The sequence below is a fragment of the Panulirus ornatus genome, chromosome 64, assembly GCF_036320965.1.
Source record: "Panulirus ornatus isolate Po-2019 chromosome 64, ASM3632096v1, whole genome shotgun sequence".
Taxonomy (NCBI): Eukaryota; Metazoa; Arthropoda; class Malacostraca; order Decapoda; family Palinuridae; genus Panulirus; species Panulirus ornatus.
In genome coordinates, this window is record NC_092287.1 from 8,911,221 (window position 1) to 8,929,436 (window position 18,216).

The 18,216-nt window shown below is 39.6% G+C and overlaps 1 protein-coding gene across 4 annotated transcripts in view; it reads left to right on the forward strand.

Moving 5' to 3' along the window:
• LOC139746239 (macrophage migration inhibitory factor-like) overlaps positions 1 to 18,216 on the forward strand; it is a 108,422-nt gene that overhangs the window by 71,035 nt on the left and 19,171 nt on the right. For all 4 annotated transcript variants that reach the window (XM_071657247.1, XM_071657243.1, XM_071657244.1 and 1 more), the window contains one exon: positions 1,415 to 1,587. In XM_071657247.1, the coding sequence (XP_071513348.1) occupies positions 1,415 to 1,587 (173 nt within the window). The remainder of the gene's footprint in view (positions 1 to 1,414; positions 1,588 to 18,216) is intronic.

Consider the following 18,216-nt stretch of genomic DNA (forward strand, 5'->3'; position numbering starts at 1 on the left):
TAGGTAAGAACTTTTAGGCAGGAGCATTAGGTAGTAACATAAGGTAGAGATAGTTGGTAGGACGTTAGGCAGGAGCATTAGGTAGAAGTAGGCTGCAGAAACATTAGGTAGGAGCCTCTGTAAACACTGTGCTAGACGTCCTCTGCCAGTGGCCTGTTAAGGTTAAGGCACTAAAGGCTTAGAAGCAGCACGAGTTCACTAGTTATGGAGACTCTATTGCCATGGTCACCCCCCTTTAGGGAGTTCCAGTTGGGAATAGGGGTCAGAGATATAGATAGATAATAGATAGTGTGATCTGTGATAATCAGTACATCGTGATGCAGTAAGAAGTACATATACTGGATTTTGTTAGGAAGTGTGTAATCATGTTATATTTGCTAAGATTTCACCTGTAAATATATTTACTAAGATTTCACTTATAAAATGTATTTGTCCAAAGATCTATCAGGTTAATCAGCAGTTTCTTTGGATCATGTTGAATTAATCAGCATTGATACTTTATGATAGTGTTATGGAAAAAAAGTGTATAGTGAAGTAGGAATGCTTAAAAAGTTTCATAGGTGATGTAAAACTTGTATGGACATTGATAAGAATTAGTTTGTTGATTGCACTGTAATTGCATTGTATTTGAGTATCATAACATTTACTCTTAAGTAATTATATTGAACATTGCTTTTGATACTGCACATAATTTTAGATATTAATTGGTTTACTTGAATGAAAGCCTGAAATTTTGTTGGATGTTCCTCATGAGAATATTACAAGCATTTATTTTTCATACTGTGTCATATGATTTGTTAGTGTTTTAATATGTTAAGTTTCTGCAGGATTTCATCCTCTGAAATAATGCTGCCTCCCTTTTCATAAATGCTATCTCCTTGCTTTTGTTAGCATTCATCATTTACTTTGTAATCCCTTTTGTATTCCTCGATACCTATTGTCATTATCATCGACACAAAACATATTATTCCTTTTCTTATCTACTCCAGTCTCTGTTTGTTACTGAGATCCACATTACTTCAAACAGAAATTCAACTTTAAACTACTCACACAATCCTGCATTTATCATGATACATCATCTTTTCAGTAAGTTGCATTACATTGTATAGTATTCATTCAGCCATTACTGCTGTAAACATTTTGCACAGCCAAATGATATTCAATTGATATGCTTTTCACTGGTCCATAAATGTTACACACACACTTTTTCTAACATTCTCTTCCATCATTCTTTTTCAGTTACTGGTCCAGTTTACATTGTACCTTAAACTTTAAATTGATGGAGAAACTTGAGTTAGTCATTTTGCTGTTTAGTAATCCAAGCAAGTGGAATCCTTTTTTTTCTTTTAAATAATATTTCAGTGTATTACAAAACACTAGCCTTCTGCAGTGTTGATGAATTGTCTTATTACAGTATTGTTGTGTACGAGTGGTCCCAGATCAGTTGATGACTTTTGGTGGCAGCACCGAACCATGTGCCCTGGCTGTTCTCAAGTGCATTGGTAAACTGGGTGTAGAAGAAAACAAGGCTCATGCTGCAAAAGTGTATGAATTTATGGAGAAAAATCTTGGGATTCCAAATGACAGGTAGGAATGGTCATACAAAGTTCCTTTAGCATAGGTCAAGACTGTGTATAAGAACTGCAATTGGTACCAAGGTAGTGCTAAACCAACATGTTATTAATCTCAACATTCTTTGGTAATTATATTAATAGTCTAAGAACACCCTTCACCTTCTCAGATTGTGAAAAGAAAATAAACCTTCTGGTTACCCATTATATTTGAATAATTTTTGGAATAGAATGGAAGGGCTTTCATGATGGAAACAGAGATAAAACATTTTGAAATCATTGTGAATGAATGGATATGAAAGGATTGAGTGAGACTTGTGTAAGTTAAAAAGGAATGACAGAAACTGTATTATAGATGATTATTATATTGAATTGCTTAAGTGTAGAGAATTTTGTTGATACTAATTTAAATGAATTGTTAAAAATTTTATGGGCAGGAGTATGATTTGCATTTTTACCCCATTTGATGAAATTCAAGTAGCATTCACTGTAAATCCTCCAGCTTCCATTCGTGTTACTTATGTATTTTTTTTTTCTTTCATACTTGATTACTGTTTCCTGCATTAGTCCCAGGAACAGATGAAGAAAGGCTACATCCACTCTCAAGCTGTCATGTGTAATACACTGAAACCACAGCTTCCTTTTCAGAACCAGGCACCAAAGACCTTTCCATGGGTTACCCCATATGCTTTATATACTTTGGTTCAATCTATTGATTGGATTTTGACCCCAGTGTACTACATTGTTCCAATTCAATCTATACCATGCATACCTTTTACCCACTTGCATGATGAGGCCTGATAACTCAAAATCTTTTTCATTTCATCCTTCCATCTTCAGTTTGATCTCCCTGTTTTTGTTCCCTCCACTTCTGACACGTGTCCTCTTTGTCAACCTTTCCCATTCATTCTTTCTATATGGCCAACCCAATTCAGCACGCTTGATTCAGCTATCTCAACCACACTTTTTATTACCACACCTTCCTCTTACCCTTGATCAAACCACGTCACACCATAAATTTTCCTCAGACATTTCTTTTCCACCATATCCGCTCTCCTCCGCACAGCCTTGTCAAACATTGTTCACTGTAATTCCTTCTGCTTCCACTTTTGTTGCTGATGTATAACTTTTCATTTTTCTCCATCTAATATTTTGATATGCCAGATGTGCATGGACACCCTTCGAGCTCTCACTCATTTTACCTATGTAAGTCTTTAAATTTTTCACCATCTAGTATTTTTACAAATGCAAAGGAGACAAAGGTGAATGTTCAAATTACAGAGGCATAAGTTTGTTGAGTATTCCTGGGAAATTATGTGGGAGGGTATTGATTGATAGGGTGAAGGCATGTATATAGAGCATCAGACTGGGAAAGATCAGTGTGGTTTCAGAGTGGTAGATCAGGTGTTTGCTTTGAAGAATGTGTATGAGAAATACTTTGAAAAAACAGAGGGATTTGTATTTGGCATTTATGGATCTGGAGGAGGCATATGATAGGGTTCATAGAGATGCTTTGTGGAAGGTCTTAAGGGTATATGGTGTGGGAGGTAAGCTGCTAGAGGCAGTGAAAAGTTTTTATCAAGGATGTAAGGCATGTGTATGAGTAGGAAGAGAGGAGAGTGATTTGTTCCTATTGAATGTTGGTCTGCGGCAGGGGTGTGTGATGTCCCCATGCCTGTTTAATTTGTTCATGGAAGGGATGGTTAGGGAGGTAAAGGCAAGAGTTTTGGAGAAAGGGGCCAATATGCAGCCTGTTAGGGATGAGAGGGCCTGGGAAGTGTGCCAGATGTTGTTCGGCGATGATACAGCTCTAGTGGCTGATTTGAGTGAAAAACTGCAGAAGTTTATGACTGAGTTTGGAGAAGTGTGTGAAAGGAGAAAGTTGAGAGTAAATGTGAATAAAAGCAAGGTTATTACTTTCAGTAGGATTGAGTGAGGAAAGATCGACAAAGAGGATATATGTGTTAGAGGTGGAGGGAACAAGGAGAAGCGGAAGACCAAACTGGAGGTGGAAGGATGGAATGAAAAAGACTGTGAGCGATCGGAGCCTGAACATACTGGAGGGTGAGAGATGTGCAAGGAATAGAGTGGATTGGAACAATGTGCTTTAACATGTTGATGTGCTGTTGGACTGAACCAGGGTATGTAAAATGTCGGGTAAACCATGGAAAGGTCTGTAGGGCCTGGATCTGGATAGGGAGCTGTGGTTTCGGTGCATTACACATGACAGCTAGAGACTGAGTGTGAACAAAAGTGGCCTTTTTTGTCTGTTTTCCTGGCACTGCCTTGGTGAAGCAGGGGGTAGCAATGCTGTTTCCTGTGGGGTGGGGTAGTGCCAGGAATGGATGAAGGCAAGCAAGTATGAATATGCACATATGTATATACTTGTATCTTTTGATATGTATGTATATGTGCTTGTATGGGCATTATGTGTATATATGTTTATATGAGTGGATGGGCCATTCTTCTGTTTTCTGGTGCTACCTCGCTGATGTGGGAAACGGCAATTAAGTATATATAGTTTTATATATATATATATATATATATATATATATATATATATATATATATATATATATATATATATATATATCTTTCTTTCAAACTACTCGCCATTTCCCGCATTAGCGAGGTAGCGTTAAGAACAGAGGAATGGGCCTTTGAAGGAATACCCTCACCTGGCCCAATTCTCTGTTCCCTCTTTTGGAAAATTAAAAAAAAACGAGAGGGGAGGATTTCCAGCCCCCCGCTCCCTCCCCTTTTAGTCGCCTTCTACGACACGCAGGGAATATGTGGGAAGTATTCTTTCTCCCCTATCCCCAGGGATATATATATATATATATATATATATATATATATATGTATATATATATATATATATATATATATATATATATATATATATATATATATATATATATATATATATATATATATTATCCCTGGGGATAGGGGATTAAGAATACTTCCCACGTATTCCCTGCGTGTCGTAGAAGGCGACTAAAAGGGGAGGGAGCGGGGGGCTGGAAATCCTCCCCTCTCGTTTTTTTTTTTTTTTTAATTTTCCAAAAGAAGGAACAGAGGGGGCCAGTTGAGGATATTCCTTCAAAGGCCCAGTCCTCTGTTCTTAGCGCTACCTCGCTAACGCGGGAAATGACGAATAGTTTAAAAGAAAGAAAATATATATATATATATATATATATATATATATATATATATATATATATATATATATATATATATATATATATATAAAGCAAGGTTATTACTTTCAGTAGGATTGAGTGAGGAAAGATCGACAAAGAAGTCTGTTGTGGATGAGAGAGCTTGGGAAGTGAGTCAGTTGTTGTTCGCTGATGATACAGCGCTGGTGGCTGATTCATGTGAGAAACTGCAGAAGCTGGTGACTGAGTTTGGTAAAGTGTGTGAAAGAAGAAAGTTAAGAGTAAATGTGAATAAGAGCAAGGTTATTAGGTACAGTAGGGTTGAGGGTCAAGTCAATTGGGAGGTAAGTTTGAATGGAGAAAAACTGGAGGAAGGAAAGTGTTTTAGATATCTGGAAGTGGATCTGGCAGTGGATGGAACCATGGAAGCGGAAGTGGATCATAGGGTGGGGGAGGGGGGCCGAAAATCCTGGGAGCCTTGAAGAATGTGTGGAAGTCGAGAACATTATCTCGGAAAGCAAAAATGGGTATGTTTGAAGGAATAGTGGTTCCAACAATTTTGTATGGTTGCGAGGCGTGGGCTATGGATAGAGTTGTGCGCAGGAGGGTGGATGTGCTGGAAATGAGATGTTTGAGGACAATGTGTGGTGTGAGGTGATTTGATCGAGTAAGTGACGTAAGGGTACGAGAGATGTGTGGAAATAAAAAGAGGGTGGTTGAGAGAGCAGAAGAGGGTGTTTTGAAATGGTTTGGGCACATGGAGAGAATGAGTGAGGAAAGATTGACCAAGAGGATATATGTGTCGGAGGTGGAGGAAACGAGGAGAAGTGGGAGATCAAATTGGAGGTGGAAAGATGGAGTGAAAAAGATTTTGTGTGATCGGGGCCTGAACATGCAGGAGGGTGAAAGGAGGGCAAGGAATAGAGTGAATTAGAGCGATGTGGTATACCGGGGTTGACATGCTGTCAGTGGATTGAATCAAGGCATGTGTATGGGGGTGGGTTGGGCCATTTCTTTCGTCTGTTTCCTTGCGCTACCTCGCAAACGCGGGAGACAGCGACAAAGCAAAAAAAAAAAAAATAATATATATATATATATATATATATATATATATATATATATATATATATATATATATATATATAATATTTTTTTTTTTTTTTTGCTTTGCTTATATATATATATATATATATATATATATATATATATATATATATATATATATATATTTTATTTATTTATTATACTTTGTCGCTGTCTCCCGCGTTTGCGAGGTAGCGCAAGGAAACAGACGAAAGAAATGGCCCCCCCCCATACACATGTATATACATATGTCCACACACGCAAATATACATACCTACACAGCTTTCCATGGTTTACCCCAGACGCTTCACATATATATATATATATATATATATATATATATATATATATATATATATATATATATATATATATATATATATATATATCTTTCTTTCAAACTATTCGCCATTTCCCGCATTAGCGAGGTAGCGTTAAGAACAGAGGACTGGGCCTTTGAGGGAATACCCTCACCTGGCCCAATTCTCCGTTCCTTCTTTTGGAAAATTAAAAAAAAGAAAAAAAAAAAACGAGAGGGGAGGATTTCCAGCCCCCCGCTCCCTCCCCTTTTAGTCGCCTTCTACGACACGCAGGGAACACGTGGGAAGTATTCTTTCTCCCCTATCCCCAGGGATAATATATATATATATATATATATATATATATATCCCTGGGGATAGGGGATTAAGAATACTTCCCACGTATTCCCTGCGTGTCGTAGAAGGCGACTAAAAGGGGAGGGAGCGGGGGGGGCTGGAAATCCTCCCCTCTCATTTTTTTTTTTTTTTTTTTTTTTTTTCCAAAAGAAGAAACAGAGGGGGCCAGGTGAGGATATTCCAAAAAAGGCCCAGTCCTCTGTTCTTAACGCTACCTCGCTAACGCGGGAAATGGCAAATAGTTTAAAAAAAAAAAAATATATATATATATATATATATATATATATATATATATATATATATCTTTTTCTTTTAAACTATTCGCCATTTCCCACGTTTGCGAGGTAGCGTTAAGAACAGAGGACTGGGCCTTTTTTGGAATATCCTCACCTGGCCCCCTCTAACGCGGGAAATGGCGAATAGTTTAAAAGAAAAAGAAAAATATATATATATTATTATTATTATTATTATTTTGCTTTGTCGCTGTCTCCCGCGTTTGCGAGGTAGCGCAAGGAAACAGACGAAAGAAATGGCCCAACCCACCCCCATACACATGTATATACACACACGTCCACACACGCAAATATACATACCTATACATCACAATGTACACATATATATACACACACAGACACATACATATATACCCATGCACACTTCACACTGTCTGCCTTTATTCATTCCCATCGCCACCTCGCCACACATGGAATACCATCCCCCTCCCCCCTCATGTGTGCGGGGTAGTGCTTGGAAAAGACAACAAAGGCCTCATTTGTTCACACTCAGTCTCTAGCTGTCATGCAATAATGCCCGAAACCATAGCTCCCTTTCCACATCCAGGCCCCACACAGCTTTCCATGGTTTACCCCAGATGCTTTACCTGCCCTGATTCAATCCACTGACAGCACGTCAACCCCGGTATACCACATCGATCCAATTCACTCTATTCCTTGCCCGCCTTTCACCCTCCTGCATGTTCAGGCCCCGATCACTCAAAATCTTTTTCACTCCATCTTTCCACCTCCAATTTGGTCTCCCACTTCTCCTCGTTCCCTCCACCTCTGACACATATATCCTCTTGGTCAATCTTTCCTCATTCATTCTCTCCATGTGCCCAAACCATTTCAAAACACCCTCTTCTGCTCTCTCAACCACGCTCTTTTTATTTCCACACATCTCTCGTACCCTTACGTTACTTACTCGATCAAATCACCTCACACCACACATTGTCCTCAAACATCTCATTTCCAGCACATCCATCCTCCTGCGCACAACTCTATCCATAGCCCACGCCTCGCAACCATACAACATTGTTGGAACCACTATTCCTTCAAACATACCCATTTTTGCTTTCCGAGATAATGTTCTCGACTTCCACACATTCTTCAAGGCTCCCAGGATTTTTGCCCCCTCCCCCACCCTATGATCTACTTCCGCTTCCATGGTTCCATCCGCTGCCAGATCCATTCCCAGATATCTAAAACACTTAACTTCCTCCAGTTTTTCTCCATTCAAACTTACCTCCCAATTGACTTGACCCTCAACCCTACTGTACCTAATTACCTTGCTCTTATTCACATTTACTCTTAACTTTCTTCTTTCACACACTTTACCAAACTCAGTCACCAGCTTCTGCAGTTTCTCACATGAATCAGCCACCAGCGCTGTATCATCAGCGAACAACAACTGACTCACTTCCCAAGCTCTCTCATCCCCAACAGACTTCATATTTGCCCCTCTTTCCAAAACTCTTGCATTTACCTCCCTAACAACCCCATCCATAAACAAATTGAACAACCATGGAGACATCACACACCCCTGCCGCAAACCTACATTCACTGAGAACCAATCACTTTCCTCACTTTCTACATGTACACATGCCTTACATCTCAATGAAAACTTTTCACTGCTTCTAACAACTTGCCTCCCTCACCATATATTCTTATACCTTCCACAGAGCATCTCGATCAACTGTATCATATCTATCATATGCCTTCTCCAGATCCATAAATGCTACATACAAATCCATTTGCTTTTCTAAGTATTTCTCACATACATTCTTCAAAGCAAACACCTGATCCACACATCCTCTACCACTTCTGAAACCACACTGATCTTCCCCAATCTGATGCTCTGTACATTCCTTCACCCTCTCAATCAATACCCTCCCATATAATTTCCCACGAATACTCAACACACTTATGCCTTTGGAATTTGAGCACTCACTCTTATCCCCTTTGCCTTTTTACAATGGCACTATGCAAGCATTCCGCCAGTCCTCAGGCACCTCACCATACATTATATAACCTTACCAACCAGTCAACAATACAGTCACCCCCTTTTTTAATAAATTCCATTGCAATACCATCCAAACCTGCTGCCTTGCCGGCTTTCATCTTCCGCAAAGCTTTTACTACCTCTTCTCTGTTTACCAAACCCTCTGTTTACCTAACCCTCTCACTTTGCACACCACCTCGACCAAAACACCCTATATCTGCCACTCTATCATCAAACACATTCAACAAACCTTCAAAATACTCACCCCATCTCCTTCTCACATCACCACTACTTGTTATCACCTCCCCATTAGCCCCCTTCACTAAAGTTCCCATTTGTTCCCTTGTCTTACGCACTTTATATACCTCCTTCCAAAACATCTTTTTATCCTCCCTAAAATTTAATGATACTTTCTCTCCCCAACTCTCATTTGCCCTCTTTTTCACCTCTTGCACCTTTCTCTTGACCTCCTGCCTCTTTCTTTTATACATCTTCCCGTCATTTGCATTATTTCCCTGCAAAAATTGTCCAAATGCCTCTCTCTTCTCTTTCACTAATAATCTTACTTCTTCATCCCAGCACTCACTACTCTTTCTAATCTGCCCACCTCCCATGCTTCTCATGCCACAAGCATCTTTTGTGCAAGCCATCACTATTTCCCTAACTACATCCCATTCTGCACTCAGTCTCTCCTGGTACTTCCTCATACAAGTCTCCTTCCCAAGCTCACCTACTCTCACCACTCTTTTCACCCCACCATTCTCTCTTCTTTTCTGAAAACCTCTACAGATCTTCACCTTTGCCTCCACAAGATAATGATCAGACATCCCTTCAGTTGCACCTCTCAGCACATTAACATTCAAAAGTCTCTCTTTCGCGCACCTATCAATTAACGCGTAATCCAATAACGCTCTCTGGCCATCTCTCCTACGTACATACGTATACTTATGTATATCTCTCTTTTTAAACCAGGTATTCCCAGTCACCAGTCCTTTTTCAGCAGATAAATCTACAAGCTCTTCACCATTTCCATTCACAACACTGAACACCCCATGTACACCAATTATTCCCTCAGCTGCCACATTACTCACCTTTGCATTCAAATCACCCACCACTATAACCTGGTCTTGTGCTTCAAAACTACTAACACACTCACTCAGCTGCTCCCAAAACACTTGCCTCTCATGATCTTTCTTCTCATGCCCAGGTGCATATGCACCAATAATCACCCATCTCTCTCCATCCACTTTCAGTTTTACTCATATCAATCTAGAGTTTACTTTCTTACAATCTATCACATACTCCCACTATATATATATAGTTATTCAGTTGTATGCGAGAACCACATAAGCATATAATTTTTGTTATTAATATGAAAAATTATATTTTGCCCTTGAATCTTAATGCTTTTTGGTATTTCAAATTTCCCGTCAGTGTCAGTGCACTTTCTTAAACTTGCAGAATTCATAGCAGCCACCTTTCTTCAGAAGCATTTTTTTTTTTTTTGCATTCTCACATTTTTTAAGTCTGTCCCAGCACCAAAAAAACCCACTATTTTTTTCAACTTTTCATCCAGTTTATTAAAGAGAACAGCATCAGTTACATCGAATAACTGTTGGCTAAACTTCGATAACATATTACTTCATCTTGGTTTGGCAGAACTCAGTACTCCCTGTTCAAAACATTTTGGAAGAAAGTTGAGTGAAAAGTTCAGGGAAAATAAGGAATTGTACTGGAAGGGGATGACAAAGGAAAGAGGTGGATGTAAGAGTGGAAATGTTATGTGAGAAGTAATGTGAATCAAAAGGAGGAAGTGAAATGAAGATGGAAGTAGTATTTTGAAGAACTGATGAATGTTTGAGGAGGTGAGGCAGTAGTTTTTACATTTATGGTTATTGAAGTATAAAGATAAAAGTTCAAGGGTCGAAAGCAAGAAGGGAGGTAAAAAGAGGTTATAATAAGGATGAAGGTAGGAAAGGCACTTGGAGTGGATGGGATTACGGTGGAGAAAGTGTGATAGAGTGAATACATTCGATATGTAAGTTAGCTTAGAAAAAGAAGGATGTGCCTAAGGATTGGGTGAAAATTATTATTGTTCCTTTATTCAAAAGAAACGGTGCTAAGGATATATGTAGTAGTTATAGGAGAATAAGTTTGTTAAGTATACCAGGAAAAGTGTATGCAAGATTGTTGATTGATAGAGCGATAGATGTTACTGAATGCACAATAATTGAGGAACAAGAAGATTAGGAAAGGTAGGGTATGTGTAGATCAGATTTTTCTGGTGAAAATGGCTGTGGAAAAGTATTGTGGAGAAAGCATGTGACAGAATTGAGTGGCATTCTTTATGGAATCTGTTAAGGGTATGTGAGGTAGGGGACAACTGTTGAATGGTGTGAAAGCCTTCTATTGATTAGCAATGCATTTGTAAGGGTGGATGACAGTTGAGCAAAACTTTTGGAATACATGTAGGGGTGAGGCAAAGTTTTGTGATGTCATGGTGGCTTTTTAACATATATATAGATGGAGGCTTAAGAGAAGTGGAAACTAGGGAAAGGGGGTTCAGAGACAGAGTGTGGTGGTGAGGGGACAGGAAAACTACCACCTACATCGATAAAAAAAACGAACTTCAGATCTTGCTAACTGCAACATCTGTTGAGCCTTCTCATTACTATATGAGATTCGTTTTCTAATGTATGCTAAATTTCATTTAAGCTTTCAATTTTATGATTACAAAATATAGGTAATCCTTTATAACAAAAGTGGGGAAGAATAGGATAGTTATGATGATAGAATGTGAATGCATTAATTCATATTCAACTGAGCCACAGGCTTAGACCTACACAAACAAGATGTTTCGCTCCCTTACCTCTTTCTTCATTTTTACAACCACCCCCAGAAAAATAAATTATTAAATCTAAAAATTATTAAATTTAGATTTTTTTAATTTACTGTATACCAAACATTCATTAGAGCCCTTCAGTTGTCATTATCAAAGAGGTGAGTTTGGAATGGATAGATATGAATGAAACAAAGCCTTATTATATCATAATATAAACTCACACTGCCTATATTGTTACATATTGAAAAATTTTAAAATTGTAAACACTTTGAAAGTATTCAGATACTGTTTTTTGATGAGAAAGAGACAAGTTATAGAAATGTTTAATTTATTTAGATTGTCATAAAAATTCATAAAATACAGAGATAGCAAATAGTATTTTCATAAGTGACATTAGCCAATTAATTTTTTCTCATGGAAACAAAGCATACATGCAAATAAATACAATAGAAAAATGCAGAAAATAGAAAAATGGAGAGAGATGGGTGATTATTGGTGCATATGCACCTGGACATGAGAAGAAAGATCATGAGAGGCAAGTGTTTTGGGAGCAGCTGAGTGAGTGTGTTAGTAGTTTTGATGCACAAGACCGGGTTAAAGTGATGGGTGATTTGAATGCGAAGGTGAGTAATGTGGCAGTTGAGGGAATAATTGGTATACATGGGGTGTTCAGTGTTGTAAATGGAAATGGTGAAGACTTTGTAGATTTATGTGCTGAAAAAGGACTGGTGGTTGGGAATACCTGGTTTAAAAAGAGAGATATATATAAGTATACGTATGTATGCGTAGTGTCAATTGATAGGTGCGCGAAAGAGAGACTTTTGGATGTTGATGTGCTGAGAGGTGCAACTGGAGGGATGTCTGATCATTATCTTGTGGAGGCAAAGGTGAAGATTTGTAGAGGTTTTCAGAAAAGATGAGAGAATGTTGGGGTGAAGAGAGTGGTGAGAGTAAGTGAGCTTGGGAAGGAGACTTGTGTGAGGAAGTACCAGGAGAGACTGAGTTCAGAATGGAAAAAAGTGAGAACAAAGGACGTAAGGGGAGTGGGGGAGGAATGGGATGTATTTAGGGAAGCAGTGATGGCTTGTGCAAAAGATGCTTGTGGCATGAGAAGCGTGGGAGGTGGGCAGATTAGAAAGGGTAGCAAGTGATGGGATGAAGAAGTAAGATTAATAGTGAAAGAGAAGAGAGAGACATTTGGGCGATTTTTGCAGAGAAGTAATGCAGATGACTGGGAGGTGTATAAAGGAAAGAGGCAGGAGGTCAAGAGAAAGGTGCAAGAGGCGAAAAAGAGGGCAAATGAGAGTTGGGGTGAGAGAGTATCATTAAATTTTAGGGAGAATAAAAAGATGTTTTGGAAGGAGGTAAATAAAGTGCATAAGACAAAGGAACAAAGAGGAACATCAGTGAAAGGGCTAATGGGGAGGTTATAACAAGTAGTGGTGATGTGAGAAGGAGATGGAGTGAGTATTTTGAAGGTTTGTTGAAAGTGTTTGATGATAGAGTGGCAGATATAGGGTGTTTTGGTCGAGATGGTGTGCAAAGTGAGAGGGTTAGGGAGAATTATTTAGTAAACAGGAAAGAGGTAGTAAAAGCTTTGTGGAAGATGAAAGCCGGCAAGGCAGTGGGTTTGGATGGTATTGCAGTGGAATTTATTAAAAAAGGGGGTGACTATTGTTGACTGGTTGGTAAGGTTATTTAATGTATGTATGACTCATGGTGAGGTGCCTAAGGACTGGCGGAATGCTTGCTTAGTGCTATTGTACAAAGGCAAAGGGGATAAGAGTGAGTGCTGAAATTACAGAGGTATAAGTTTGTTGAGTATTCCTGGGAAATTATATGGGAGGGTATTGATTGAGAGGGTGAAGGCATGTACAGAACATCAGATTGGGGAAGAGCAGTGTGGTTTCAGAAGTGGTAGAGGATGTGTGGATCAGGTGTTTGTTTTGAAAAATGTATGTGAGAAATACTTAGAAAAGCAAATGGATTTGTATGTAGCTTTTATAGATCTGGAGAAGGCATATGATAGAGATGCTCTGTGGAAGGTATTAAGAATATATGGTGTGGGAGGTAAGTTATTAGAAGCAGTGAAAAGTTTTTATCGAGGATGTAAGGCATGTGTACGTGTAGGAAGAGAGGAAAGTGATTGGTTCACAGTGAATGTTGGTTTGCGGCAGGGGTGCGTGATGTCTCCATGGTTGTTTAATTTGTTTATGGATGGGGTTGTTAGGGAGGTGAATGCAAGAGTCTTGGAAAGAGGGGCAAGTATGCAGTCTGTTGTGGATGAAAGAGCTTGGGAAGTGTCAGTTGTTGTTCGCTGATGATACAGCGCTGGTGGCTGATTCGGGTGAGAAACTGCAGAAGCTGGTGACTGAGTTTGGTAAAGTGTATGAAAGAAGAAAGCTGAGAGTAAATGTGATTAAGAGCAAGGTTATTAGGTACAGTAGGGTTGAGGGACAAGTCAGCTGGGAGGTAAGTTTGAATGGAGAAAAACTGGAGGAAGTGAAGTCTTTTAGATATCTGGGAGTGGATTAGGTAGCGGATGGAACCATGGAAGCGGAAGTGAATCATAGGGTGGGGTAGGGGGCGGAAGTTCTGGGACCATTGAAAAATGTGTGGCAGTCGAGAATGTTATCTTGGAAAGCAAAAATGGGTATGTTTGAAGGAATAGTGGTTCCAACAATGTTATATGGTTGCGAGGCGTGGGCTATAGATAGAGTTGTGTGGAGGAGGGTGGATGTGCTGGAAATGAGATGTTTGAGGACAATATGTGGTGTGAGGTGGTTTGATCAAGTAAGTAATGAAAGGGTAAGAGAGATGTGTGGTAATAAAATGAGTGTGGTTGAGAGAGCAGAAGAGGGTGTTTTGAAATGGTTTGGTCACATGGAGAGAATGAGTGAGGAAAGATTGACCAAGAGGATATATGTGTAAGAGGTGGAGGGAACGAGGAAAAGTGGGAGACCAAATTGGAGGTGGAAAGATGGAGTGAAAAAGATTTTGAGTGATTGGGGCCTGAAAATGCAGGAGGGTGAAAGGCATGTAAGGAATAGAGTGAATTGGAATGATTTGGTATACCTGGGTCGATGTGCTGGCAGTGGATTGAACCAGGGCATGTGAAGAGTCTGAGGTAACCCATGGAAAGTTTGGTGGGGCCTGGATGTGGAAAGGGAGCTGTGGTTTTGGTGCATTATACATGACAGCTAGAGACAGTGTGAACAAATGTGGCCTTTGTTGTCTTTTCCTAGTGCTGCCTCGCGCACATGTGGGGGGAGGGGGTTTTCATTTTCGTGTGTGGCGGGGTGGCGACGGGAATGAATAAAGGGCAGACAGTATGAATTATGTATATGTGTATATATGTATATGTCTGTGTGTGTATATATAGTATACGTTGAGATGTATAGATATATATATATGCTGTGTGTGGACGTGTATGTATATACATGTGTATGTGGGTGGGTTGGGCCATTCTTTCTGCTGTGTCCTTGCGCTACCTCACTAATGGGGAGACAGTGACAAAGTATGATAAATAAATAAAGAAAAATGCAACATGAACTGGAAAGGAAAAAGTTTTTGTAATACACAAAATCCTATAATAGTTATCAATTTGTTGCAACTGAGAAACACATTAAACAAGAGTACAGCACTAAGTCTTACTACCATTAGTTTCTTGTGATACAGTTAACATTAATATAGGTGATGTTTTCTTTATTTTAGCAGATTTTAGTAAAATTGCCATTTATATTTGTGAGTTTTATTATAGATAATTTTATGAGTTTTTCAGTGCTGTTTAGTATAGTTGAAACTAAAATATGGAGTAAGACAATGATCTTAGCTTAGCCTGATAGTAGGGAGAGGTATAAGATCAGGGAAAATGCATTGGTTAAATAGTAGGGAAAAAATGTTTTTGCCATACGCTTATAAAGTGGGCAGGGCTTTGACGTGGAGGAAAATTGTGGGGTACAAACAGTGAAATAAGGTATAGCTTGGATCCTAACAAAACCTGACTTAGGGTACATATACCTAGTCTAGACCGTGCAGCCAAATGCAAGCCATGTTCACGAAACCTAGGCTGTGTCTGCCTAACCTCATAAGACAATGATTTTAATAATTCATTCCAAATCATCCTCCCACGTGATCCAGTTGAACTGAATAACTGTAAGAGGTTTCTTAGTATCATTAGTCATTAATTAGTGAAATTAAACAAGTAGTACCCAAATCTTTGCTTCGGTAATGGGGGTTGGCTATGATCACAGTGGATATCGAGTCAGTGAATTGAAATAATGAAATCACAGCGTATGTTATCCTTGAATAGGCTGCAGTATCTGAAATCTTTCATTTATTTATTATTTTTATTTTACTTTGTCGCTGTCTCCCGCGTTAGCGAGGTAGCGCAAGGAAACAGATGAAAGAATGGCCCAACCCACCCACATACACATGTATGTACATACATGTCCACACACCCAAATATACATACCTATACATCTCAACATATACATATATTTACACACACAGACATATACATATATACACATGTACGTAATTCATACTGTCTTTATTCATTCCCATCACCACCCTGCCACACAAGAAATAATAACCCCCTTCCCCCGCATGTGCATGAGGTAGTGCTGGGAAAAGACAACAAAGGCCACATTCGTTCACACTCAGTCTCTAGCTGTCATGTATAATGCACCGAAATCACAGCTTCCTTTCCACAACTAGGCCCCACAGAACTTTCCATGGTTTACCCCAGACGATTCACATGCCTGGGTTCAATCCATTGACAGCATTTCGAAGTCTTTCATTTATTTATTTATTTATTTTGCTTTGTTGCTGTCTCCCACGTTAGCGAGGTAGCGCAAGGAAACAGACGAAAGAATGGCCCAACCCACCCACATACACATGTATATAAATACATGTCCACACACGCACAATATACATACCTATACATCTGAATATACACATATATATACACACACAGACATATACATAAATACACATGTACATAATTCATACTGTGTGCCTTTATTTGTTCCCATTGCCACCTCGCCACACATGGAATAACAACCCCCTCCCCCCTCATGTGTGCGAGGTAGCATTAGGAAAAACACCAAAGGCCCCATTTGTTCACACTCAGTCTCTAGCTGTCATGTAATAATGCACCGAAACCACAGCTCCCTTTCCACATCCAGGCCCCACACACTTTGCATGGTTTACCCCAGACGCTTCACATGCCCTGGTTCAGTCCACTGACAGCACGTCAACCCCGGTATACCACATCGTTCCAATTCACTCTGTTCCTTGCACGCCTTTCACCCTCCTGCATGTTCAGGCCCCGATCACTCAAAATCTTTTTTAATCCATCTTTCCTCCTCCAATTTGGTCTCCCACTTCTCCTTGTTCCCTCCACCTCCGACACATATATCCTCTTGGTCAATCTTTCCCCACTCATTCTCTCCATGTGACCAAACCATTTCAAAACACCCTCTTCTGCTCTCTCAACCACACTCTTTTTATTTCCACACATCTCTCTCACCCTTACATTACTTACTCGATCAAACCACCTCACACCACATATTGTCCTCAAACATCTCATTTCCAGCACATCCACCCTCCTGCGCACAAATCTATCCATAGCCCACGCCTCGCAACCATACAACATTGTTGGAACCACTATTCCTTTAAACACACCCATTTTTGCTTTCCGAGATAATGTTCTCGACTTCCAAACATTCTTCAAGGCTCCCAGAATTTTCGCCCCCTCCCCCACCCTATGATTCACTTCCGCTTCCATGGTTCCATCCGCTGCCAGATCCACTCCCAGATATCTAAAACACTTCACTTCCTCCAGCTTTTCTCCATTCAAACTTACCTCCCAATTGACTTGACCCTCAACCCTACTGTACGTAATAACCTTGCTCTTGTTCACATTTACTCTTAACTTTCTTCTTTCACACACTTTACCAAACTCAGTCACCAGCTTCTGCAGTTTCTTACATGAATCAGCCACAAGCGCTGTATCATCAGCGAACAACAACTGACTCACTTCCCAAACTCTCTCATCCACAACAGACTGCATATTTGCCCCTCTTTCCAAAACTCTTGCATTCACCTCCCTAACAACCCCATCTATAAACAAATTAAACAACCATGGAGACATCACACACCCCTGCCGCAAACCTACATTCACTGAGAACCAATCACTTTCTTCCTACACGTACACATGCCTTACATCCTCTATAAAAACTTTTCACTGCTTCTAACAACTTGCCTCCCACACCATATATTCTTAAAACCTTCCACAGAGCATCTCTATCAACTCTATCATATGCCTTCTCCAGATCCATAAATGCTACATACAAATCCATTTGTTTTTCTAAGTATTTCTCGCATACATTCTTCAAAGCAAACACCTGATCCACACATCCTCTACCACTTCTGAAACCACGCTGCTCTTCCCCAATCTGATGCTCTGTACATGCCTTCACCCTCTCAATCAATACCCTCCCATATAATTTACCAGGAATACTCAACAAACTTATACCTCTGTAATTTGAGCCCTCACTCTTATCCCCTTTGCCTTTGTACAATGGCACTATGCAAGCATTCCGCCAGTCCTCAGGCAC